Source organism: Aethalodelphis obliquidens, unplaced genomic scaffold (assembly GCF_003676395.1).
Source record: "Aethalodelphis obliquidens isolate GAN/ISIS:26980383/991018 unplaced genomic scaffold, ASM367639v1 scaffold13, whole genome shotgun sequence".
In the NCBI taxonomy this organism is placed as follows: Eukaryota; Metazoa; Chordata; class Mammalia; order Artiodactyla; family Delphinidae; genus Aethalodelphis; species Aethalodelphis obliquidens.
In genome coordinates, this window is record NW_020837957.1 from 35,814,586 (window position 1) to 35,840,230 (window position 25,645).

General features: G+C 35.5%; 1 protein-coding gene across 3 annotated transcripts in view; it reads right to left on the minus strand.

Annotated features, from left to right (window-relative positions):
* The window catches only part of DPH5 (diphthamide biosynthesis 5), a 37,881-nt gene that overhangs the window by 10,842 nt on the left and 1,394 nt on the right, over positions 1 to 25,645 (minus strand). For all 3 annotated transcript variants that reach the window (XM_027114490.1, XM_027114489.1, XM_027114491.1), the window contains exons 3-4: positions 18,582 to 18,706; positions 11,659 to 11,767 (exon numbers count right to left, since the gene is read on the minus strand). In XM_027114490.1, the coding sequence (XP_026970291.1) occupies positions 11,659 to 11,767; positions 18,582 to 18,706 (234 nt within the window). The remainder of the gene's footprint in view (positions 1 to 11,658; positions 11,768 to 18,581; positions 18,707 to 25,645) is intronic.

Here is a 25,645-nt window from a genome sequence, read left to right on the forward strand (position 1 = left end):
CAAATAACATGTAAAAAGTTATTCAAACTGTGAATAATATGCTTATATTAGTTCTTATCTAGGTACTGCACAAAGGATTTTATTTTCAAAGACTTAATATATGGTAAAACATAACACTGAAGTTGTTATGTAAAGGTTTAATTATTCAATTTAAAGAGTGCCTGAAAGCATTTTTAGTAGAGCTGGAAAGCACTAAATGCTGGAAATTACATCTAGTTCTCTACTGTAAATTAGCTGTGTGATTGAAACAGCTCTGTGACTTCAGGAAATCACCTAACTTTTTTAAGTCTAAAGTTCTTCATTTGAAAAATGAAGAAACTGGTCTGGAGAAGGGATTATTGTCCCCAGGCTTCTCAGTTTTCAGAAGCTGCTGCAAGACGCATATAGGGAGGACAGAGAGAAGCTAGGACATTCAAAGTCCTTCATCCCCCCATCACTGAAGAACCTCAACTTTTCTCAATTTTTATATGTTGAGGTCTTAAAAACTATCACCAATATTCATAATGGTGACTTTGAGATCCCAAGGAAAGGTTCATCGTATTCCTCATATGGCCACAACCTCCAACCTACCTACCAATAGGCTTTATTCCCAAAGTCCATTTGAAAATTGTCTGAAAAGGTATTTCCCCATAGAAGCCATGCTATCCAGTGGCAGTCGAATTCATAGTGTACAAAGACCCATGTAACTCTCAGAATTCAGTCATAAACCTTCCAGCCACACCTAACATGGTTTCTCTGTAATAAATGTATTTAGAGTGCCAATGTAAGATCCCTGGAATACATTCACCCAAGCTACAAGGACTAAGCCTAGCTCTGTTGAGGGCTTCTGTTATTGTTGTTGTTCTGTAAGAGGCAAATCTGTCCAACAAATATTTTATAATAAATTTATTATAAATCATCCACTATGTGCCAGGCATTATGCTATGCACAGGCATAAAGTGAGAAGCAAAGTAGAGCTCCGGTCCTCATGAAGTATGCAGTCTCACTTATACCTTACATAGCAGGCAAAAGCTCTGGAGTCATGGCTCTGGTTCCTACTAGTTGGATGATCATGGTGACTAGTTCGGTGACTTTCAGGAGGAACTCCCTTGCAAAATGGATATAATAATTATAAACCTAATAATGTGTTTTGTTAAGGATTAAATGACATACTGTATGTAGTGCCTAGTGCCATAGTAAAGACTCAATAAATGTTAGGAATTTGATAATATAACAATGATAATGTTTATAATGATGATATGAAGATGTTCTAAAATGCTGTGTTGTGCTATAATCCAACTGCTCTCCTTACTGGAGTGAGCTCAAAAACATTAACAAACATTTGAAACTATGTTTATGATTTAATTCTGACAAGTTCAATCGTTTACATTCTTAAAAGGATTTTTGGCATCTCTGATCAGATTTTAAAATATTAACATTACTCTATTAAAAAAAACTTTAAAGGAAAACCATTAAAGAAAATTTCATATGCAACCATATATAAATACTTTAAATAGCTTTTCAATATTCTAAGAGTCATGAAAATATAGTTATGGAGGTAAATTCTTCATTCAGATATAAGGGGATAGATGATTTAAAAGAGAATTGAGATGCTAGTCACATATAAACATTAGTTGAAACACTTTATGTAAAAGCGTCTTTCAATTGTCTAATTTGGGGGATTAAAGAAAACCTCACATAAGCACTGCTTCCTAGGACCCTGATTTATAGACTGTAACCATTTCCATGGCTGTGGTACAAACTTCTTCAATGAATTCTGGAACATTATGCAAACAGTTTCGCCATTTAGATGTCAGTACCTCAAAGAACAGAAGGGCCAATTCCTTTGTGTTTCACAATTCAAGGACTTACCCGTAAATTACAAAAAGAAACTGGAACAAAATCATACAGTGACGAGAACTGAGGTTACAGAAGCCTAAGCACCTACCATCCTAAAAATGTAAGCCTTTGTGCTTGTGATCATTTTCCCCCAAACCATTATTGATGCAGATCTACATTTAAAGATTACAAAAAGTACTGTTTTCAAAAACAGTAGGTAAATACAGGCTTTTTGTGTGTGTTTTAACCTAGAGTAAGTTATAAGGAAAGCAGTTTATCTAACTTGATACTGGATCATGTTTTTTATCAATTGAAGACAAAAACTCAATTCAAAATGATTTACTTAATTATATATAAGGCACTAGTTAAGAGTGAAAAGATGCACAAGAAAGACAAATATGAGGTAATAAATACTAATAAAAAATTAGATATAAATTGTATAAGAGTTCAGCATTTCCCCCACCGAGAGCACACCTGAAGGTAACTTCTGAATAGACAGGATATAAGCTGGACCTTAAAGGATGGGTAAGATTTAGCCTGGGGAAATTGAACATGCAGAAGAATGAGATGATGTGAACAAAGTAACAGAGGTGGGAAATCCTGGGCAGTATTTACAGTGGCATTAACCAAGTATCTAGAAATAAGTATTGCCTGACTTTGCCTCTAACAAGTATGTCTAATTCCTGACACCTTACCAGGTACCAATTCCTGTCAATTCTAGCTCTACAGTTTATCTAGAAACTATTAATTTCTTTTTCCTCTACCTTAGTTTGAGTTCTCAGTACCACCTGCCTGAATGACCTTAATAGTCTTAATTCATCTCGCTGCCAGTATTTCCTTTCTTTCAGAAGCACAGGTGCTATGAAAACTCCATTTTATAATTAGATTTTAATGCTTTGGTATTTTATATTGAAATGAAAATATTTTGTGATTTTTAGATTGAAAAGTATCTTTTCTGGATATGGAAAAATTAGAAAATTTAACTTGCTAAGAACTCTATCAAGTCCCCCATGTATCTTTTATATATGTATATCCTAATCAGATCACTTAAATCTGTGAGGTAAAAGAAAGCTGAGCCAGCAGTTGTCAAAAAATGTACTACAAAACCATATAATCAAGAGTTACTAGTTTTTTATATAGAATACTTGCTGTTTTTAATCTTCACATGCATTTTGCTTAACATTGATAAAACACTGACTTTTGCTAACAGTAAGAAAGATTATACACATGCCTATACACTAGGTACACAGATAAAGCTGAATGACTATGTAGACAGAAGAGCAGCTAGATTTATATTTTCACATATAAATGAGAGAACCACATACAAATTAAGTGAAAGAATTACAACTTAAAGCATACAATTCCAAAGACAAGATTCAACTTGGGGTAGGGGGTGGGGAGGGGGAAATAAATAAGCAATTCAACTCAGCAAATATTTGTTACACATTATTTGTTACACATTGATTATATGTGCATGGCACTGCAATAAAGTACCATGGAAGATGTGAAGATAAGTAAATTAAGGAGTTTATAATATGGTAAGCACATAAACATATGCAAGCAACTGAATACTCTTATAGGATAGAGATTTACCAGGATTGTTTGAGTAGAAGAACGGCACAATCAGATCTATGATTTAAGCAGAAAACTATAAAGTGGAAGAGAATGATGGGAAGGTGGCTATTAAAATAGTGACTAAAAAAAGGAAATGGAAAGGAAGGAAAAAAATTTTAACATGCTCATGATTTAACAGGTGGTCAAAAAGAATTCCAAAGTGACTAAAAGAACAGAGAACTTATTAGATGAATTCTTCTAAGGTTACATAGTAATGTAGAGCTCTAATACCTTTATTACCCAGTTAAGTGTTCTTTGTACTCATTAGGTTTTATCATTTCTACAATAGTGCCTGGACAACAATGAAAGCAATTTAACGCTTCTGAAAACTAACAGTAAGAACTACTACAAGGTCAAAAATGCTGACTATCACAATGAGTGTTGTGTTATTTAAAAAAAAGGAAGGAAATGAGTTCTTATTTTTTGAAAGTAATATACATTTTTCCCCAAAGTAGATATGTATTATATAAACAGAGGAACATATGGCAATAGTCAAGGTCACTCATGCAACAGTCAGCGAAAGTGGAAGCACTTCATAATGATGAGAAAATTATACAACCTTTTTCCCTGAAGTCAGCCACAACTGATAATGCAGTTTTTTGTGCAGAAATCATTGCTACCTGGTTTCAAACTGTCTTACTTATCTTTCCTTTAAAAATGTCTCAAGATCATTTCAGTCACCAAACTTTTACAAAATAATTAACATATTCTATCACCCAAATGGCTAACAATAAATGAAGTACCATGCAAAAAAATTATTTGAGGATCTGTAATTCTTTTTTAGCCTGTCAGATTCAGGAGAATGTACACACAGTAAGTGCTAAGTAAAAAGACTGAAAGAAAACATACCAGAATGGTAACTATGGTTACCTTCAGGTGGTGAGACTACGGATGCTTTTATTTTCTTCTTTATACTTACTGTATTTTCCTGATTTTCTATGCGTATATATGTCATTTGTTAGCAAGAAAAAACGTTATTTTATAAGTGGCTCTTCAAAAGCAGCAACAATAATAAAAGCAATTCTGATTCTGCATGATTAAGCTGCTAAATGCCTAACTTGAAGATTTCAAGAGAAGAAGGACTTGTTCCTCTTGTCTTTTGTGTACTGAGAAAAATCCCTGATTTTTCATTATCAGGAATGTCTAAATACAACCACCTTGCCTGGCTCTCGACAAATAAATGGATTTTTCTTTGACTAGAAAAATCCTCAAAATACAAATAAGTGTTAGAAATATCTGTTACTTAGGAATTTCAGGTAACATGATTTTAAAGTATACATGTTTATAACTAATATTTTAATTGCAAAAAAATCTTAAAATTAACTCAATGAAAATTTGAGTATCTAACATATCTTGGTCTATGTATCCTTTGCCTAAAACTGGAAAACAGGCCCGCTGTTTTTTTTAATAAATCTTTTTTTTAAAAAGTTATTTATTTATTTTTGGCTGCATTGGTTCTTTGTTGTTGCACGCGGGCTTTCTCTCCAGTTGCTGAGAGCAGGGGCTGCTCTTCATTGCGGTGCGCGGGCTTCTCATTGTGGTGGCTTCTCTTGTTGCAGAGCACGGGCTTTAGACGCGCAGGCTCAGTAGTTGTGGCATGTGGGGTCAGTAGTTGTGGCTCGCAGGCTCTAGAGCACAGGCTCAGCAGTTGTGGCACACAAGCCCGTGTGGTGCAGGGGCTTAGTTGCTCCCAGACCAGGGCTCAAACCTGTGTCCCCTGCATTGGCAGGTGGATTCTTAACCACTGCGCCACCAGGGAGGTCCCAACAGTCCAGCTTTTTGGCTTCCAAAACTACAGGATATTAGAACTTCGCTAGTTTAGTATTCTTCATACTTTTTAGTGACAAATCTTTTTTCCAAATGAATTCTTATATAGAACATCACTGATGCTAAAAATTGAGTTAAAGATAATGACCTGGCTCTTCAGGGATTTATTCTTTGTGTTTTGGTGTCAATTACTTCATTATGTGCAGAACCCTAAAGCATCTTCATAAATCATGGTGCACTTTGAAAACCACTAGTTTTGTTCAACATTCCTCCCTGTTCCCACCTCATTCCCTTGTAGTTAAGAAACTTAAGATCCGGAGCAGTTAGATGACTCCTTAGTTACCACCTGAGCAAAAAGAAAACCAAAACCTTTTAATTTACAGTTAAACTCTAAACCTTTTCCATTATATCCATTATACCTTTCCTTTACTAATTCTTCCCAATATGTAGTCAGTTTTTACCCAACATACGTATTGTAAGTCTTGTGTTAACTTATCTCTAGATAGCCAAGGTTTCTGTGGTATGTATGTATGGATTCATTTGTGTTTCTGTAATACCCTGCAGATGCCCCAAAGTGCCTCCATGACTCTCTAACTCTACCTTTCTCTCTTTTGGGAATGTCTTTTAACTTCTTGTCCATCTAGAAAACCCCTTATAATTCCTTTTCTAAACCACTTTATTGAGGTATAATTATCATACCATAACATTCACCCATTCCAAGTGTACATGAAATGATTTTTAGTAAATCTAAGTTGTGCAACCATCACTATATGCAGTTTTAGAGAATTTTTATCACTCCAGATCCCTTATGTCCATTTATACTTAATCCTGTTCTCATCCCCAGCTTCAGCCAACCACTAATTGCTTTCCGTCTCTATAGATTTGCTTTTTCTGGACACTTTATGTAAATGGAATCATAAATTATGTGGTCTTCTATGTCTCACTTCTTTCACTTAACATACATACACTTATTATCTATGCTGGGACTACCAATTGTTCATAAGAAAAAAGGAGATACTTCAGGGAAACATCATGCCTTCGAGAGTCTGGGAGTAAGACAAACCCAATCCTATTCTTCTACATAATCAGTTCTAAGATTGATAATGGTCCTGAAAGCATACGAAGACTGGCACAGGGTTCTTAGGACAGGAGGCAACTTCTCTAGAAATGACAAGTTAATATAACCAACCAAAATGAGAAAACACCTGGGCAATGGTGTTAGAAGGGTCCAGCCCCATGGACAAGTCTATGGGGGTAAGGACCATGATAACTGTGGTAGTGAGATGGTAGGATCCATTAGCATACAGAGTCCGTTTCCTTTCCTAGGATTATCAGTAAGGCACAAATGGCTCTCTACATCTCCCTAAATCTCAATTCTCTTAATAGACACTGCTCCTATGTATCTACTTCTTTTAATCGTCTATTGCACCCTACCCTCTCCATGAAGTCCAAGCCCCCATCACCTCTTCTCTAAAAGACTGCAATAAACCTACTAATTGATTTCCTCACTTCTAGTCTTCCCTGGCAGAAATTCAATCTCCACATACCAGCCAGAGATATCTTTTTAAAACACTTACCAGATAAAGTATTTGCTCTGTTTAAATCCCTCTAAAGGCAGTTAGTCTATATCACTTAGAATAAAATCCAAATTCCTGACAGTGTATTAGCCTAGTGATCCAACCCTACCCACCTATCCAGCCTCAGATCACTCCTCTCCTTGCCTACTACTCTCCAGCAAGCCTTCCTTTGGTTCCTTTAACAAGCCAAGCTCATCTCTGCTTTAGGGTCTTTGTCCAAACTGTTCCTTCTGACTGGGATATGGTTGTTCCTTCTGACTGGGATATGGTTGTTCCTTCTTGATTCATATCTAATCTTAAATGTTACCACCCTGAGAGACCTCCCCTGACTACCCAACTATAGTAGTGACCTAGTCACTCTCTAAACTAGCAGTCTATTGAATTTCTTATACTTGCCACTACCTGACTTTATTTTTTAAATTTGTTATTGCCTCTTTTTCCTACTAGAATGTAAACTCTTTGAGAGCAGAGACCTTCTTGGTCAGGTTTACCACCATATTCAAAGAAACTCAGTAGGCAAACAATAAAAGAAAAACAGTATTTGTTGAATAAAGACATCACTATTCCTCTTAATGATGTCTAACTTGGCAACCTCTAATATACTTTCCATATAACAAAAACAACAATTTCATTAGGTATATGGGGTTTGTGGTAAGGAAGTATATTTACGGCATGCCTAGAATAGAATGCATATCAACTGGCTATGTATGTGTTTGTGTGTGTGTGTGTTTGTGTGTATGTTTGTGTGTGTGTAGAAGTGTTAGTCTTTGCAACTACTTACCTTCATAGATACTGATAATCAAGAATCTTCTGTTGGTTAATAAACTACGAAGTTAATAAAAAATACTCAGTGGTCGATTCTGAACTATGCTGCTTTAGAAAACAAAAAAACCCAAAAAAGATAGTTCAAAAGGAGCTGATAAATGATTGCTAAAAAAATTGTACCCATTCTCAGGTTAGGAATTTCATACTACTCCTCTTTAACCTAAGGTAAAGATGTTGGAAAAGTATATACCATTCAGGTCTGTAACCTTACCCAAGCAGAACTTCTGTTTAACAACTCGATGGCTATTTTTCAATTCATAGGAAAGCTCTTTCACATAGATGACAGAATGCCTTTCGAAAGGGGTGCCCACTTCCCTTTTAGAAAATTGAGCAAGAGAGCATGGCAAGGTAACCTGTTAACACTCGACATTTAGCAAGCGTATTTCTGGGAACTAAAACGTACTTTTCCAATTCTGCCATGCTAAAAGAATGACAGTGCAGTTTTTAACTTTCTAAGAAATTTTTTACCTGCCTAGGTTGATGAATCTCAAAGTGTGGTGCCTGTACCAGCAGCTTCAGCATCACCTGAGAACTTGTTGGAAGTGCAAACTCTCAGACTCCTACTCCAGATATACACTATATCAGAAAATCTGAAGGGAAGGCCCAGGAAACTTTAATAATCCCTTTAGGTGATTCTGATGAATACTGAAGTCTGAGAACCACTGGTATAGGTTATTGTTTTTCCATAAATGCTAGTCCAAAGAGTAAACAGAAAAAGACGAGCTATTATAAGGGGACTTTGCCAAAATTTTTGCATTATGCAGGATATCCATATACATTTATTTTAAAATTTAAGTGTGCTATGCATATGATTATTTTTTTTATGTCTTTTATCTTAGAAAACTACACAAAGGAATCAATAATTACCTCCTTCTCCTGGGATATGAATACCTTGGGTGGTACAAGAATTATACTTCCATAGAGATTTCATAAATACAAAAGACAGAAAATAGAAAGGTACTTCCTGTTTTTCACACTAGTAGTAAGTCATTTCATATCCAGATTAGGGAACAGAACCAAGATGGGGAAACAGTACTTTGTGGCTGCTTAGAGAAATCCCATATAAAACTGAGAGAAAGCTAAATTTAAAATAATAATAATATATGTAAATGTGGATATGATCTTGGGGGCTTATATGTATGGAGACTGTCAATTCTCATAGTAAATTCCCTCTCAAATACCTTCACCCATTTTAAATATGAGAACAATAATACTGCACTTCTTTATCAGTGTGGGTATCAGAGGGAAAGGGTCACCCTAGTCTACCTTTACCCAGTCTGGATAACAGATTTACATAATAAAGACAAAGATCTTTTAAAATATTTATGCCTTATACCCTGAGAAAACCATAATTCAAAAAGAGTCATGTGCCACAATGTTCATTGCAGCACTACTTACAATAGCCAGGACATGGAAGCAACCTAAGTGTCCATCGACAGACAAATGGATAAAGAAGATGTGGCACATTTATAAAATGGAATATTACTTAGCCATAAAGAAAATGAAATGGAGTTATTTGTAGTGAGGTGGATGGACCTAGAGTCTGTCATACAGAGTGAAGAAAGTCAGAAAGAGAAAAACAAATACCGTACGCTAACACATATATATGGAATCTAAAAAAAAAAAATGGTTCTGATGAACCTAGGGGCAGGACAGGAATAAAGACAAAGACACAGACACAGAGAATGGACTTGAGGACACGGGGAGGGGGAAGGGTAAGCTGGGACGGAGTGAAAGTAGCATTGACATATATACACTGCCAAATGTAAACTAGAAAGCTAGTGGGAAGCAGCTGCATAGTACAGAGAGATCAGCTCGGTGCTCTGTGACCACCTAGAGGGGTGGGAGGGAGACGCAAGAGGGAGGGGATATGGGGATATACATATGCATATAGCTGATTCACTTTGTTATACAGTAGAAACTAACACAACACTGTAAAGCAATTATACTCCAATAAAGATGTTTAAAAAAAGTACACTTAAAAAGCAAAAAACTCTAAATAATAGATTATTAGAAGATAATTTAGAGCAAAATATGATGGAAAGGGGCTAACTAACCTTCTTCACCAGAAATAAAATTAAAACCAATATGAAAAAATATATATAGTCCCTTATATATAGTCCATTAGCTTAAGATTTACATATTTTTGTCTATCACAAAATTTATTCCTCTCTTTTTTTCCTTTCTCATGGCAATCATTCTTAAATGATTAAAAGATAGCATGTCTAGAGGAAAGAATATTGGACTGAGAATCACTCATGAATCTGAGAGTCAAGAATTCAATTTATTCCAACACAGAAATGTTGGGAAAAAATTTTAAGTGTAAAAAAGACTTGAATTGGCAAGGTTTTTTTAAAGTATGCCTTTTATTAGAAGACAAAACAGACAGCAAAGTTCTTTGCCAATTTAGACGTAGTCATAACTAAGAGGAAGTAATGAATACTGAAAGGTGAATCATTTATACTTCTTCTCTGGTTCTTCAGAACCAAAGGCAGTATTTCTGGGATGCCTGGCCAGGATTAGTCAATTAAAGTGAGCTACTCTTCATAGGTAATACAGAAAATACAGGTCCCTCTAAAGCCACAGACACAGCATTGGGTACCAAGGCTAATGTAGCTTCTTGCTGTAAACAGCTACTTTTTTTTTTAATGGATGAATTAAATAGCATTTTATTGACCCTCAGAACAAAAGAAAAGAAGAAGTGTTTTTTGAGATTTCCTATATATACAACTAGCAATTGAATTCAGAGTCTAGGTGATCCATTGGCTGTGAGTTGTCTCTTTGTGCCTAATAATCAGCAGCTCTTATTCTGTGTGGTATCACACCTTTAATTTGGGACATCTAATTAGTGTGTAGAAAATTAAAAACTGCCTTTATCAGAATAATCATGCCACTACTTCATAACTGATAGTAGCTTTTATCCATGGGCTTCACTAAAGCATAGAAGTATTAATTAAATTTTATGGGATTATATTTCCTTTAAAATACCTGTGTAGAAAGGATCAAGCTATCTTTATATTTCCCAAGAGATTAGAAATACATAAATGATTCCCAAAAAATCTTTACTATTTTTTCTTTTATTTGATTTTGAGAATATTTCAGAGACTCTTGACTACTTTTCTAATGGACTCTCCATATATATGATCAAAATATTTAAGATTTCATTAAAATAAAATGCCTGTTTCATATTCCCAGAGAGGAAACCAACTAATACAGGCCAATAGTTCTCAGTTCATGCTGTCCCTTACTTTGTAAACAGCTATTTTAAATTATGCATTCCAGGAAGATATACTGGGAAATACCTATTTCATAGATTCTAAGATGCAAATTTTTTCCTGTTATAATACATCTGAAATAGGAATGTGTCTTAACAATCAATAAAGTCTTAAAACTACTGTTGGCCACAGGCAGTCACAATTGTCATGGATTATATATGTGTGAACATCAGAACACAGATATCAAACTTGTAAAATGAATGTCAGCAGCCTGGAAGAAAATATTAAACACAGTTATGGAGTGCTCCTTTAACTCCTCAGGACCAAGATTTCTGGGTTAAAAACAACTAACTTTACATATCAATAATTGCAAAGCTGGCTTAAAAGCCTAATATCACTGGTTTTTAGCTCTTTCATGGATTATTTTAAGAAATGCTGCATCACCGTGCTCTTAATAGCACAGAAAACAATACTGGGTGGAAAAACATGGGTCTCAGCAATGCAGAGTAAGTCATTTGGAATAATTTTAAAAGGTTTTAGGAATACTTAACCAATTTAATTTGGTTATATTCCCTTTTTTGTATATTACAATTTGGATATAAAATTAAAATCTTTCTCTAGCTAAATTTCAATGATCTATTCCAGTGAGGGGAAAAGAAGTCTAAGCTATGGGAAAATTATTATAAAAAAATCTAGTATTAAAAAACTTAATACATAGTCTTATATAAAATAATAATGTCTTATAATTCATGAAATACAATAAAATCTATGGAAATTTGTAGAAAACTAAAACATTTTTGCTAAATACCATAAAAAAAAAACCCGTTCTTTTGTAGTATTACCTGTAAACCGCAGCAGCCTACAGCATTCATTATGGAAGCATTGTGAATAACTCGGTAAGGGATTCCCAGTTTTGTTGCTCTCAGAATAAGATCACTATGTGTTGTAGCTCTGTAGTGAGAAAAGATCAGGTTGGATTAAACTAACCACAGCTGACTTTTTAAGACAGTAAAGCCACAGCATTTCATGAGCTCAAGTCAATCAAAGGGTCAAGGACACTGCTTTCCCTCAAATATTTCGAGGCACCTGCATAACACTTTCATCTGGGTTTCTGGGCAAGAAAAGTGTAAGTTTACACAGGCCCTGTACAATGTTGAACTGCACCTTTAACACTCTTAAAGCAGCCTTGGCAGCTACAGAAAAAAGGGAACTTTTAACTTGCTCTTTTCCTCCTGTTAACACCTGCAAAAGACATCTGTGGAATATTACTCAGCAACTGAACTCCTGAGTAGCAATTCTCAAATGTTTTGGTCTTAGGGTCCCTTTAAACTCTTAAAATTTCTGCTACAGAGTTCCAACTTACAGCACTAGACTTCCTCCTTGATTTCTGCTCTATTTTGAAGGCTTTGTTTCTGTATAAGGCACAATTTACAGAACATTTTCACAGCCTGTAGATCAGAGTTCTGACTGATATATTCCTAGTTGGATTTTATCTGTCTAGCAGTCATTTTATTTATAACTGTTTTCAGCCTGGTTGTTACTGTGCATAATTAGTATGTGTAAGGGTGTGCCTATTCTGCCTGCTGCCTTCCCTTTTTTGAGATAGATCTAACGATTATAATTAGATAGATTGGGGTAAGAGAGAATACATATAAATATAAATATGGATACTGTGAAACTTAACCCCATATCAATTTAGAACTGCATTATTAAAGGCATTTTTCCCCCTTGATGAAAACTCCAGGCACTACTGGGGAAAGCAACATTAGCATGTTTGAGAAACTACATACAAACAAGCAGAACCTGTCAACTGGTCAATGCATACCAAGTAGGAAGATCAAGGGCTTTCACCCCACGAGGCAGTCAGAAACAGATTAAAGAATGCCCACCAGGGAAGTCTGTTTTAAATCACACACATAAAATACAAACTACTATAAAAATAATCCTTAATTTGATTTAAAGTAAGCTTTTAAAAAATAATATAAATGCCAGTTATAAGTTTTTAATATCACTTTCAACAGAATTTCACTATTTAACACTAAGCTAAGGGAAAACTGAATCAGTTACTTGGTGAGTTATTTAAATAGATGAGCAGAAAGAAAAAACTGGTTTAAAATTATTCTCTTTTTATCACAAGTTCATTTAAAACGACCGGATGTGGTTGGTGTACTATGAAGATTTAATGACCTGGCAAAGTGATTTGATTTTTTGAAACTGATATAAATGTGATTAAATTAGCCTTTCAGATTTCTGCTATGAAAAACTGTGATAAAATTGGTATTTTATCATCACAATTACCTAGATTATATTGCTTCATTAAAAAAAAAGAACTGTACGAACCATGGGCTTAACACCCTTATACTGGGCATTCCTCCAGGTCCGTGGCTTATGAAAATGTTTCACTGCAGTGACTGGGAAAGTGTGTGCGTGCGTGTGCACGCGTGTGCACTGCCGTGTGTAAAGACAAATTTATTACTATTTCTGGGCATGTGGCTCTATCTAAAATCATATATACTTATATACACACACATATAGTTCTAGATAGAGCCACATGCCCAGAAATAGTAAATGTTTCTTAATAATATACTTGGAATTGCTCTGAAGGCAATTTCAAAAGAGGAGATTCAAGAATGTTGTGATTGGGCTTTCCTGGTGGCGCAGTGGTTGAGAATCTGCCTGCTAATGCAGGGGACACAGGTTCAAGCCCTGGTCTGGGAGGATCCCACATGCCGTGGAGCAACTGGGCCCATGAGCCACAACTGCTGAGCCCGCGCATCTGAAGCCTGTGCTCCACAACAAGAGAGGCCATGATAGTGAGAGGCCCATGCACCGCGATGAAGAGTGGCCCCCGCTTGCCACAGATGGGGAAAGCCCTCACACAGAGGCGAAGACCCAACACAGCCAAAAATAAATAAATAAACAAATGTGGGGTTTAAAGAAAATAGAATATTATTTAAAAAAAAAAAAAGAATGTTGTGATCAATGGAATCAATAAAATGAAATTCATAAAGGTGACAATTTGAATGTATAAGGCTTAGTATGTCTGTTTTAAATTTTATTTTATAATAACATTAATTTGCAGAATGGAAGCAATTAAATGATCCACGTTAAGGCACATAGGAGACAGGTGAATAAAGGTATATTTGTGTGTGTGTATGTGTGTGCATGTACCATGAACATATTACAGAGCATATTAAAATAGCGAATGGAATAAAAACAGAACCATCTTTAGAAAGAATTTGTTTTTTGTTTTTTAATTTATTTATTTTTGGCTGTGTTAGGTCTTCGTTGTTGCATGGGCTTTCTCTAGTTGCAGTGAGTCACGGCTACTCTTTGCTGCAGTGCATGGGCTCTCATTGCGGTGGCTTCTCTTGTTGTGGAGCACGGGCTCTAGGCACATGGGTTTCAGTAGTTGCAGCATGCAGGCTCAACAGTTGTGGTGCATGGGCTTAGTTGCTCCGCAGCATGTCGGATCTTCCCGGACCAGGGATCGAACCCATGATCCCTGCATTGGCAGGCAGATTCTTAACCACTGTGCCACCAGCGAAGTCCAGAAGGAATCTGTTTAATGATGACCCTGTTCAACTGCTCTTTATGGGGACAGAAAGCTTAAGACTGTCATCTCTCACATGACTGAGTCAGATCTACTGATGCAGAACATTTTTAGAGTCATTTACATTATTTATGTGATTAACTTCCACATTCCTTTTAATAACCTAGATTAAAAGGGCAAAGATGAGAACTACACCAACTGACTTAACTTACTTTCAATTACCTTCTCCATGAATTTAAGATTGCTGGAGATAAACAGTGCTGATGGATGCACAATAATGTGAATGTTCTTAATGCCACTGAACTGTACACTAAAAAATGGTTAAAATAATAAATTTTTAAATATTTTAAAAATATTAGAAAATTTTTAAAAATTAGAAAAAAGAATTTAAGATTGAGTAAACAGTTTTCCCTTCTTTTTGAAATTTTTATTCAAATAAGTAGAAAGGGGCCTAAAATTAAACAAAGTACAATTTTTGGTCATATATATACATGGAAGAATTTCAGTGCCTTGTTGCATTCTGTATTCCCTTCCTGGTTTATCCATTTAATTAATTCAAATTCTAATTCTTCAAGGCCCAATTAAAATTTACACCTTCCTTACCACCCTGTCTCCAGCTACTATATCCCAACAGTAATCCAGTGGATAAATGAAAAATAACTACAGTTACAGTAAATATTATACAAATCCAAATACAAGGTTATATATGATTAGTCACTGACATAGGGAAAATTAACTAGCTAGAAGTTTAAAAAAAAAAAAAAGCACTTACTCCTGAATAAAATAAGGGAGGATTCATGGAAGAGGTGGCATCTAAGCTGGGTCTTAAAGAATCTATTTCACTAAATAAAAACTAGGAAGAACAGTCTGTTTAAGGAAAAAGCACGAGCAAAGACATGGAGAGCAAATACTGTAAAACATTTACAAAATGGCAAAGTTATACAATTTGGCTCTACCATAGTCAAAAAGAAGAGGAGCCAAAGGAAGAAGTAGATAAACTGTTAAAAGATTTAAGGCCACGAAGGATTCTGAGTAGCGTCACAGCACTTTCTCTGGGCCTCGGTTTTTTCATTTACATTGAAGTTTCCCTTCCATCCCTCCTTCCTTCCACCCCAACCCCGCCCCCCCATCCTACCCCACAATCTTACCCCACAATCTTCAACTATTAAACCAGACCTTGCTCAAGCACCAACTCCTCCATAAAATAAAGCCTTTAAGTTTACACACACTTTTCTATCCTCATCTTCTACTTAACCTTTCAGCAGTACATCAAAGCTGACCACTCTTTCTTTTCTAAAACATTCTCTTTTCTTGGCTTCTGTGACAGCACACTCTATCGGTTTTCCTCCTCCTCTGCTCTTGAGAGACCATGAAATGCCAGTTTCCTAGGGATTGATCATCCTAGGTCTTCTGTTCTTGCTCTTGTTCCTTCCTAATGTGATTCCATCCACTACTCAGGTTTTAAATACCATCTAGATACTGATGACTTCAAAAGTCATATAACTAGGACAAATCCTCCCTTGATCTCCAGTAGCAGATATCAAACTGTCTATATGACATCCAAAAGTTAAAACATTTCCAGAACCAATTCTTGTTTCTCCCAGCCCTTTTTCCTGCTGGTTTTCATCATTTCAAAAAATGGCATCATCAACTACTCAGTTACTAAAGCCAGAATCCTTGAAGACTTACTTCTTTCCTTTTCCTCATCTATTATATACATCCGAGCATTTTTCCTTCTAATTTTTTCCCAGTTTGTCTTTTTCTCTCTTCTATCAGAGCCACCCTTGCCTCCCTAAAACCCATTCACCCAAGCATTTAGAGTGATCTTTTAAGAATGTCAATGAGATTGTGATTATTTGCTGCTTATAATCCTCTAAAAGTTTACCACTGTACTTCAAACAAAATCCCTACTCCCTCCAAAGCCTTACATGTCTGGATCCCACCTATCTATTTAACTCCTTCTCAGGTCCCTTTTTCCTTCACTCACTGAGCTCCAACCACTCTGGCCTTTCAGTTCCTTGAATACATTCTTGCTGTTCCCTCTGCTTAGAATGTTCTTCCCTTCTGCTTTTCCTTTTACTTTTTAGACACCTGCTTGAATATCACCTCCACATGAAGGATTTTCCATATGACCTTGCATAAATAAGTCTGTTCCTGTTAGTCTCTATTTTTTTTCCTTTACAGATTTATTGATTTTTTTTAATTTATTATTTTTTTCTTCAACTAATGTCAGTCTCCTTTACTAAACTGTAAACCCCATGAGTTATCATCTAATATATATCCAGCACATAGGAATGCCTGTCATGAGATAGGTGCTCAAAAGATATTTGCTGAATGGATGTCAGTCCAAATACACCTGGTCCTCCTTTGTCATGACCTCAGGCAAAATATTAACAATTCTTTCAATTAATATTTAATTGATGTCTACTATAAGCCCAGTATTGTGAAGGAAGCTAGGGAGATAAAAATGTGAAGGGCAGCCTACAAATCTAAAGAGTAAATATACAAATAAAAAAATACTTTGTGAGGTAATATATGAAAACTAACATCAGCAGTTAGGAAGAGATATAACTTCTGGTTGGGTTAATTAGGAACTATATCACAGAGAATGTGATGTTTGAGTTGGGCTTTGAAAAATGAGTAGGTTTCTGACAGTCAGAAACAGGGCAAAGGGCGTTACAGATGAGGAAAACAGTTTGAACAAATGCATGATGGTGAGAAAGCATGACGATCAGGGAAGGGCAAACTGGTTGGCGTGAGTGTGGGTTTCAGTACAAGACTGGCAGGACACCAGTAGAAGAGCAGGCTAGACAGTATTTTTCATGTCTGGCCAATGATGGAGCTAATAATAGTCTAATTTTGAGCCCAGGTGAGATTTTAAAATTGTGGATCTACAAACATGAATTTGATCACAGCATAGGTAATGAGTTAAGAATCTACACCTGGACCAGGTAAATGGTTACTATATTAAATTAGTATAATGAGAGCTTGGATTAGGTAGAATAGTGGCTGCCACAGAGGAAAGGAATGAAAGGATATGAAAAACATGGTAAAACAAAAGTCAACAGCAGTGCTTCTCAAACTGTGTGAAAGGCCAATATTTTTTAAGTTCTAAATTGTCATGGAACATTAGTTTTGTAAAATGCAAAAAAAAATAACTATTAGAAAAATAAAATAATACAAAATACAAGCTCCAAATTTTTATTATTAGTTTCAGCAGAGATAAAATTATTTTGTAAAATTGCTATAAAAGTTTCTAAATGCCTACTTTCAATTTCTGTAGTTATCTCATCATGGACTGGTAAGTTTGTGGGCTGGCAATAGCCTGCAAATCTCACTTCAAGTAGCATGGGTTTACTGGACTTCATCAGTGACCGGATACCATTTGCAACTAAGTATCATAATGATACATAATCTCTGGCACCTCATATTGATATAAATTACTTTCTTTTTGACAGACACATGCACATGTAACTAACAAGCACAAAACAATTACATGCACATGTAATTGTTTTGAAAAATATCCTTGGTGGTGGGTTCACAGTGATTTAATTGTCCTTATGTTCCTTAAACCTGTGACATAAATCCTGGGTCACCAGCTGGAGAAAAAGAACTGTTCTGTTTGGCTTGACATTAGAGATTGATGATGCTTGACTAGACAAGTATAAGCCCATCTTTTTAGTAATGGGGAAGAACAGAGCTCCCAGTGGATATAAGAAATTGAAATCTGAGGCTTGATAAACGATAAATTCAAGGCAAGTAAAGTGACAACAGTATTGCTAAATAGTAGATGATTAAAAAAGAAAAAAAAAGCCGAGGACAAAGCAAGCAGAAGATACTTGCACTTACCTGCAAAATAAATGGCGGGTACAACTCTTGATAATGTAATATACTTATTTAATAATGATATACTAGTTTAGGTTATTTGAAGGCCCTAAGTGACTTTCTAAAAAAATAGCTGAAGCAACGATATAAACTTTAGAGTTGACACTTGATAATCAATGTAAGCGATATATGATGACATCCTTCCCCAATAAATTTTCTTCATTAATCTCAAAGACAATGAAAGTTTAAACTACAAAATTTTAGACAGAGCCTAGGTAAACAGTCCCCTATCAGGACCTGGAAGATAGAGTTTTAAATGTAATAAAAGAATTCTTAATGATTAAAAAAGTAAATAAATTAAAACTCAAAATATCTCCTTTGACTTACCCAAATGGATCACCAACTACAAGGAATGCGACATCACTGATATCAGCATCCTTTAAAATATTATTTGCTTCCTGTTCCACTTCTTCTCTATCAGCGAGAATCAATTTTCTTCCATAAAACTCTTCCTATAGATTTAAGTCCAATATAAAAATGAGACACAGGTGACCATTTCAACACACACACACACACACACACACACACACACACACACACCCCTCTCTCACACACACAAAACAGTCTTTGTCTGGGGCCTGTGCAAATCTTGGCAACCATCCAAACAGATCATTGACTACAACTCTTCAATGAGCTAGGCCTCTGTATCATGTTGCAATTAAACTCTGTCTTTGGGGCTATCTTAATATCCCAAGAGGAGGTAGACCTCCTAACACCTCAGGCTCTTTGCATTTCAAATTAACCTCTAAATTTGGGTCTAATAGACCAGGCCAAACATTGTAGGATGAATAGCGAACATGTATGCATGAGCCTGACTTCAGAAACACAGTACTGCAGAATAAATATATTAAACAATAATTATACACATACATGGTAGCTGGGTTTGATTAAATTTTCCTTGGGAAATCTATGAGACCTTGACTAAAAAAGAAGATAATTTCAATGAGAAACAGTAGAAAATTAAGATTTAGTTGTTTACAGAACCAGCAAACATTCCTGCATAATTGCAGGAAAGACTAATTTAAAACTGTATTTCCTAGTTCCTGCTAAAAAAGGCAGAGCTGCAGGAGCAAGAAAAGAATTCTAAATATATAAGAATTCTCCATACAAACTGCTTTGTGAACGAATCCGCAGAAGTTCAACTCTAAAGCACAAACCCAGGAGGGTGACCTTAACTGGAATGGCAGCATGGAAGTAAGAGTGTGCTAGTTGTCATGGGGTAGTGGTTACAACCTATTATGCAAGATCATGAATTTTATAACAGATTTCCTGTGGCGTAATATATTGAATATAACTCAAATATAGTAAAAGTGGATGCACAGATAAATAATACTATTTCTTACATGCTGAGAAGTTTATTTTTGTCATAAGGATTATATCATATGTCAAAAGTTATAAGGATTGCTGTAATGGAAGAGTATCTGCTACTCAGTAATATTTGTCAAGCAAATGAGTAAATGAACAAATGATTAAGCATTTGAAGATAAAGGCTACAGTTTCAACTGTGATAATTACTTCCTAATACTTAACTAGAATCTGTTCCTCAAATGTGAAAAAAGATTATTTCCTTTTCTCTGAATATCTTCTTAGAGATAACGTTCCAGAAGTTCCCAATGACAATGATGTTTTCAGAGATGAAAATGTTTTATTTTCACTTGTACCACATATTTTTTCTTAATCCTTCATTTTTATACAACTTACTTTTATTTTGTAAGCCCAATAAACTTAACAGTTGTAGAGGGGACTTCCCTGGTGGTGGTTAAGAATCCACCTGCCAATGCAGGGGACACGGGTTTGATCCCTGGTCAGGGAAGATCCCACATGCTGTGGAGCAACTAAGCCCATGCGCCACAACTACTGAGCCTGTGCTCTAGAGCCTGCAAGCCACAACTACTGAGTCCACGTGCAATAACTACTGAAGCCTGCGCGCCTAGAGACTGTGCTCTGCAACGAGAAGCCACCGCAATGAGAAGCCCGCACACTGCAACCAAGAGTAGCCCCTGCTCGCCGCAAGTAGAGAAAGCCCATGTGCAGCAACAAAGACCCAATGCAGCCAAAAAACAAAACAAAACAAACAAAAAACAGCTGTGGAACATTTATATTCACATATGTAAGAGAACACACATATGATTATTGAAAACTGAAGGAAACAATGTTCTTTTCTGAACTTCTAACATTTCTTAAAAATCAAGGAGTCACAGGTTACTAGGTTAATGCTGGCAGTAATCCTATCCAATATTTTATAAATGACTTAACAACAGAAAACCCACTCTCTCCTCAAGACTTTTATCATGATCACTTCATATTTATCACTTACCCTAACCCAAGAAATATTTCATTATCTAATTGAAACAACAGATTATTTATTTTTTAAAACATCCTCCTTAAAGAGAAACACACATTAACACCTCAATATAATCAAAGGTTGATCCTCTTTAAAAAGAATGTTTAAAAAAAGGAAGAGCTTGCTAAAGCAGAAATAGACTGGTACTACATTATTTTTATCTTAACCACTTATTTATGTATTCGTTCAACCACTCATTTGAAAAATATTTCTGTGTACGACCTCCATGCCGAGCTCTATGCATGATGTTGGGAAACAGTGTGAATGAGACACACATGACCTCTGCCCTATGGAGCATAATGTCTAGCGGGGAATTAACTACCACATTATATGTGCTATAGGAACATCAAAGCTAGTCAGGGTCAGGAAAGGAAAATTTAAAAAACAAGCAGCACCATTTAACAAATGATTTTAAATTTATACTATATATTATCCAATGACTGATTACAGTTTTCGTATCTCAGCCCTAATCTTCTCCACTCGTGAAAATGAAGGTAAAACTCAAAATTAGTTCTTAGTTTTCCATTGGTGGGTTTTGTATATAGGGAAGAAAGTAAAAACTAACAGCTAAAATTACTTTTGGGTATTTCTGGAAGGATACACAAGAAATTAGTAATGATTGCCTCCAGAAGGAAGAACTGGGATAGAAATCTTTTGATGTATATATACCTTTTAGTATCTTTGAGTTTCAAACTATTTAACATATTACTTAGTCAAAAAGTAGAAGAGTAAAGGCTCAAAGTAGCATATGGAAACAAATGCAAGAACAAAATCTTAAAAAGAAAACAAAAACACTAACATTTAAAGTAGGAATGGAAAAATAAGGAGCTTACAAAGGGGACCGAGAAAAATGAAAAAGCAGGAATAAAACCAATAGAGAGCCATGTCTTGAAAGTCGGTTTCAAGGAATAGTCAACTATGTCAAAAGAAGTAAAACAGACAAAAATTCAAAACTATCCTCTGGAGTTCTCAGGTACTAAATAATTGTTCAATAAACAGAGAAGTATTTCAGAGAAATGGAATTCAGCTTGTAGGAGTCTTGAGACATAAGGGGACGTGGGGGGACAAGAGAAGTATACTGCTTTTTCAAAAAGCTTTGGAAAAAGGAGAGAGAAACAGAATAATAACTATGGGGAAAAGAGGTTTAAAAAAGGAGAGTTTTCGGAATGGACAATACACTTGATCCTTGAAGAATGCAGGGGTTAGGGGTGCTGACCCTTCAAAAAGTCAAAAATCTGAGTATAACCTATAGTCAGCCCTCCATATCCGTGATTCCTCCATAACCATGGATTCAACCAACCTCGAATCAAGTAGTACAGTAGTATTTACTATGGAAAAAAAACCCCAAATATAAGTGGATCTGTGCAGTTCAAACTCAAGTTGTTCAAGGGTCAACTGTATTTGACCCTTGAGAGGACAAAAGGATATTAATATAGATCGAACATAAAGAAGAAAGAATAATTGACAGGAGAAAGGTTCCAAAGGAATGGAGAGAAGAAGTTTGAAAGAAAACCCATCTAGATGGCATTAGACTTGAACAGGAAGAGAACCTCATCTTACAAGTCATTTTCTAAGACTGGAGGGAGGACAGATTCAGATTTAGGGTACGGATAAATAGGAAGCTAATAAAGGTCATAGATGATGGCCTCATTTTTCTCAATGCAAAGTTCTTTACTGTTCTCTCCTATCCCTCCAATCTCAATCCACAGCAGTTAGATAGGAGGACAAGGAAACAGAGTTGGCTGATATACCGAGGTGAAGTATGTTAGGAAGAAAGGAGAAGGAACAATGATAAATATAATTAACACTGCCGTACTCTACGTATGAAAGTTGTTAAGAGAGTAAATCCGAAGAGTTCTCATCACAAGGAAAACAATTCTTTTTCTTTTACTTTGTATCTATATGACATGATGAATGTTCACTAAAGTTATTGTAATCATTTCATGATGTGAGAAAGTCAAATCATTATGTCACTTATACACTTTAAACTTTTACAGTGCTGTATATCAATTATATCTCAATAAAACTGGAAGGAAAAAAAGAGGGAAAAGATACACCAGAGGAAAATGAAAGTTATTTTGGTGTTGCCCAAGGACAAGTTATAGGAAATATTTGTTTTTCTCCTCCCTGCTTTTGCTCACTATTATTTTTTCTTCAGTAAGGAATGTTCTTTCTCTTCCCCTTACCAAATCTTTTCTATAGTAATAACTGTCTCTTGCTCTTCCCCTTATCAAATATCATCTATAATAACAATATCTGTAATAATACATTTACAATGGGCTTACTCTGTGGTCAGGCACTCTTCTAAGAACTTGTGCATATGAATTCGTTTAATCTTTACCACAATTTATGACATAGGCACTATTTTTATTCCTGTTTTACAGATAAGAAAAAGAGCAAAGAAAATTTAAATGACTGCCCAAGGACACAGAACAATAGTTGACTGCAGGACTTCACAGAACTGCAAATGGGGCATAGACAAGCAGAGATGAATGATCTCTGCTTTATGCAGGGTAGCTAGGGCCCCAAAGTTAGTCCTCGCAGGCCATGAGCAGCTTCCTCCATTTATCCTGAAGAACTATACAAATATTACCATTTTGTATTTGGACCATGATTTAAACAAAAGAAACAAAACAAAAATAAAACAATTGAGATGTGTCGTTTGAAAACATAGCTCAAATTCCATCTGTTCCATAGTATTCCCTGACCAGCACAGCCTGAAGTGACCTTCTCTCTTACATGTACCTCAATTGTAATTAATACCTAGTAGCTATTTGAGATAGCTTCTACTACTTAATTGGTGAAAAAGTGTTGGCTTAAATAAAATAATCAAGTTCTTGTCAGCAATATAATTTTATAGTTTCTCTCTTCCACTACTGTCATGAATTGTTATTTACATCTTCCAGTATTGTTTAAGTTTTCCTGGGTAAACACAGATGAATCATGACCCACTTAAGAACAAAGATCATAGCTTATATCTCGTTGTATAACGTATATAGGTGCGTTATATCAAATCAGCACATAAGATAATAATTTAGCCACAGAAAGTGCCTAAAGAAATCCAAACTGTATATACCAAAACTAAAAGTCTTTCCTGGATTCACTGTCTCTAGTTTAATTAACTTCTGAATAATAGGGAATATATAAACGATACTACCCATCTGGCAATTTGAAAATAATAGCTTTCAATGTAAGAACAGATAAATTCTAGATTTCTTTAGCAACATCCATGTGGCCCTTTTTAAAAAACAATTATTATGTGTAATTAGTGATAAAAGGAAGCATATATTCATTGCAGAAAACAGAATTTTCCCATCTTTTTTTCACTGTATAATAACTATCTAGAGTTATTGAGACAAGATTGTACGATCACATCTTAACAACTTTTTAAGTAATTTGTTTAAAAAAGAAAGAAAAGGTAGAAATTAAAGGAAGAAAGTGGCTGAAGATAAAGTGGTTCTAAAATTTTACTGGGCAATATAAGGCATGATTGTATTTATTCATACCTTACTTTATTCCAGAAAGGATTCATTTAAGGTGGCTGATGTATGGAAAGTTGTTCAGGGAAGAACATGAATTGAGGACCCAGAGGGGCTCACGGAGAGCAGATCAGTAGAATTTTGTGACGGGGGGGATCCAGGATTGACCACTTTACTTGAATTCTAACTTCTCTGTAGGTGTTCTGTGACGTTATATTTTGTGAAGCTATTATCTATCCCTAAGAGTACAGAGACACAGTATGGTCAAAAGTGGTGGATCTCAACTGAGGACTGCTTTGGCCCATATTCTGGCTCTATCATTCACTATCTGTATGACCCTGGACAAGTTTCTCTGTGCCTCTAAAACTGCGAACAGTAATTAAAGAGTAATAATCCTGTTCTACATGTAAAGTGTTTAAAACAGTGCATAATAAGTGTTCTAAAAATATTAGCACTTTTTATTGTTGAGGAATAGAATTCTAGTACCTTAACAAAGTACATATAATTTACCTGTGAGGTTGAGCTCAGCCCCAGATCTTGACCCTGTATGTAGTAACTCTACAAATATGTTTTTGGAAAAAAAAAAATAATACCTAAAAAAAACATAGCAGCCGAAATTAACATTTAGCTAGCACTTAAATTTGCAAAGCACTTTCAAATACATCATCTTAATAAATGATACACTCTTAATAGCCTTCCAACTGATTATTATCTCCATTTGACAAATGAAGAAACTGAGGTTTAGAGACGTTTGGAAATGTATCTGTTAACAACTCATGTTTTCTGAACGCTTTTGTGCCAGACGCTATGCTAAAATCCTATAAGGTAGGCATTTCTGTCCTCTTTTTACAAAGTAAGAAACTAGTTAAAGGGCTTGTCCAAGGTCACATGTTAACATGTGACAGAGCAAAGACATAAAACCACGTCCAATTCTATAAAACTACTGATTTGTCTATATTCTCTAAAAAGATTTTAAGTTCATTCTAATTGCCCTTTATCACTAATTAGAGAGGAACATTTCTATCATCTTGAGCTTGGATATTAATAAACTGGAGCCAACAAATCAAAGCTGTTCATTAGACACAACTTTTATTTCAACGCATGGCCAATCAAGTAGCAGCCCTTCTTTAAGATTTTAAAGAAACTCTGAGACCTTCAGAATTCTCTGGGCTGTGAATCTGAGAGGCCAGAAGACCTGAAATTCTCTAGGTCACCTTTTTCTCTGGAAGACTTGATAGACCAGACAATCCTAAAATGTTGTCCCTCCTCCTATAACATGTCCATCAATCTTATCATCTTAATTTACATTGTATTTGAAATTTGACAATGAACCTGAATTTGACCCCTCCTCCAAAATTTACTGAGCCCTTAACCAAAGCCAGGTAAATGTATGATATACTAGCAAATTCTACGGTTACTAAGTTCCAGTCTCACTCAACACATCCAAGTGTATAGGTATAAGCCTTACTGGGAGATGTCTATTCAAAGGTTAGATCTCTCTGGATATGATACAGACAGAACGGCGATTACCATTCCCTATGGAAATACTTCAAAGGGGGGAGGTTTTC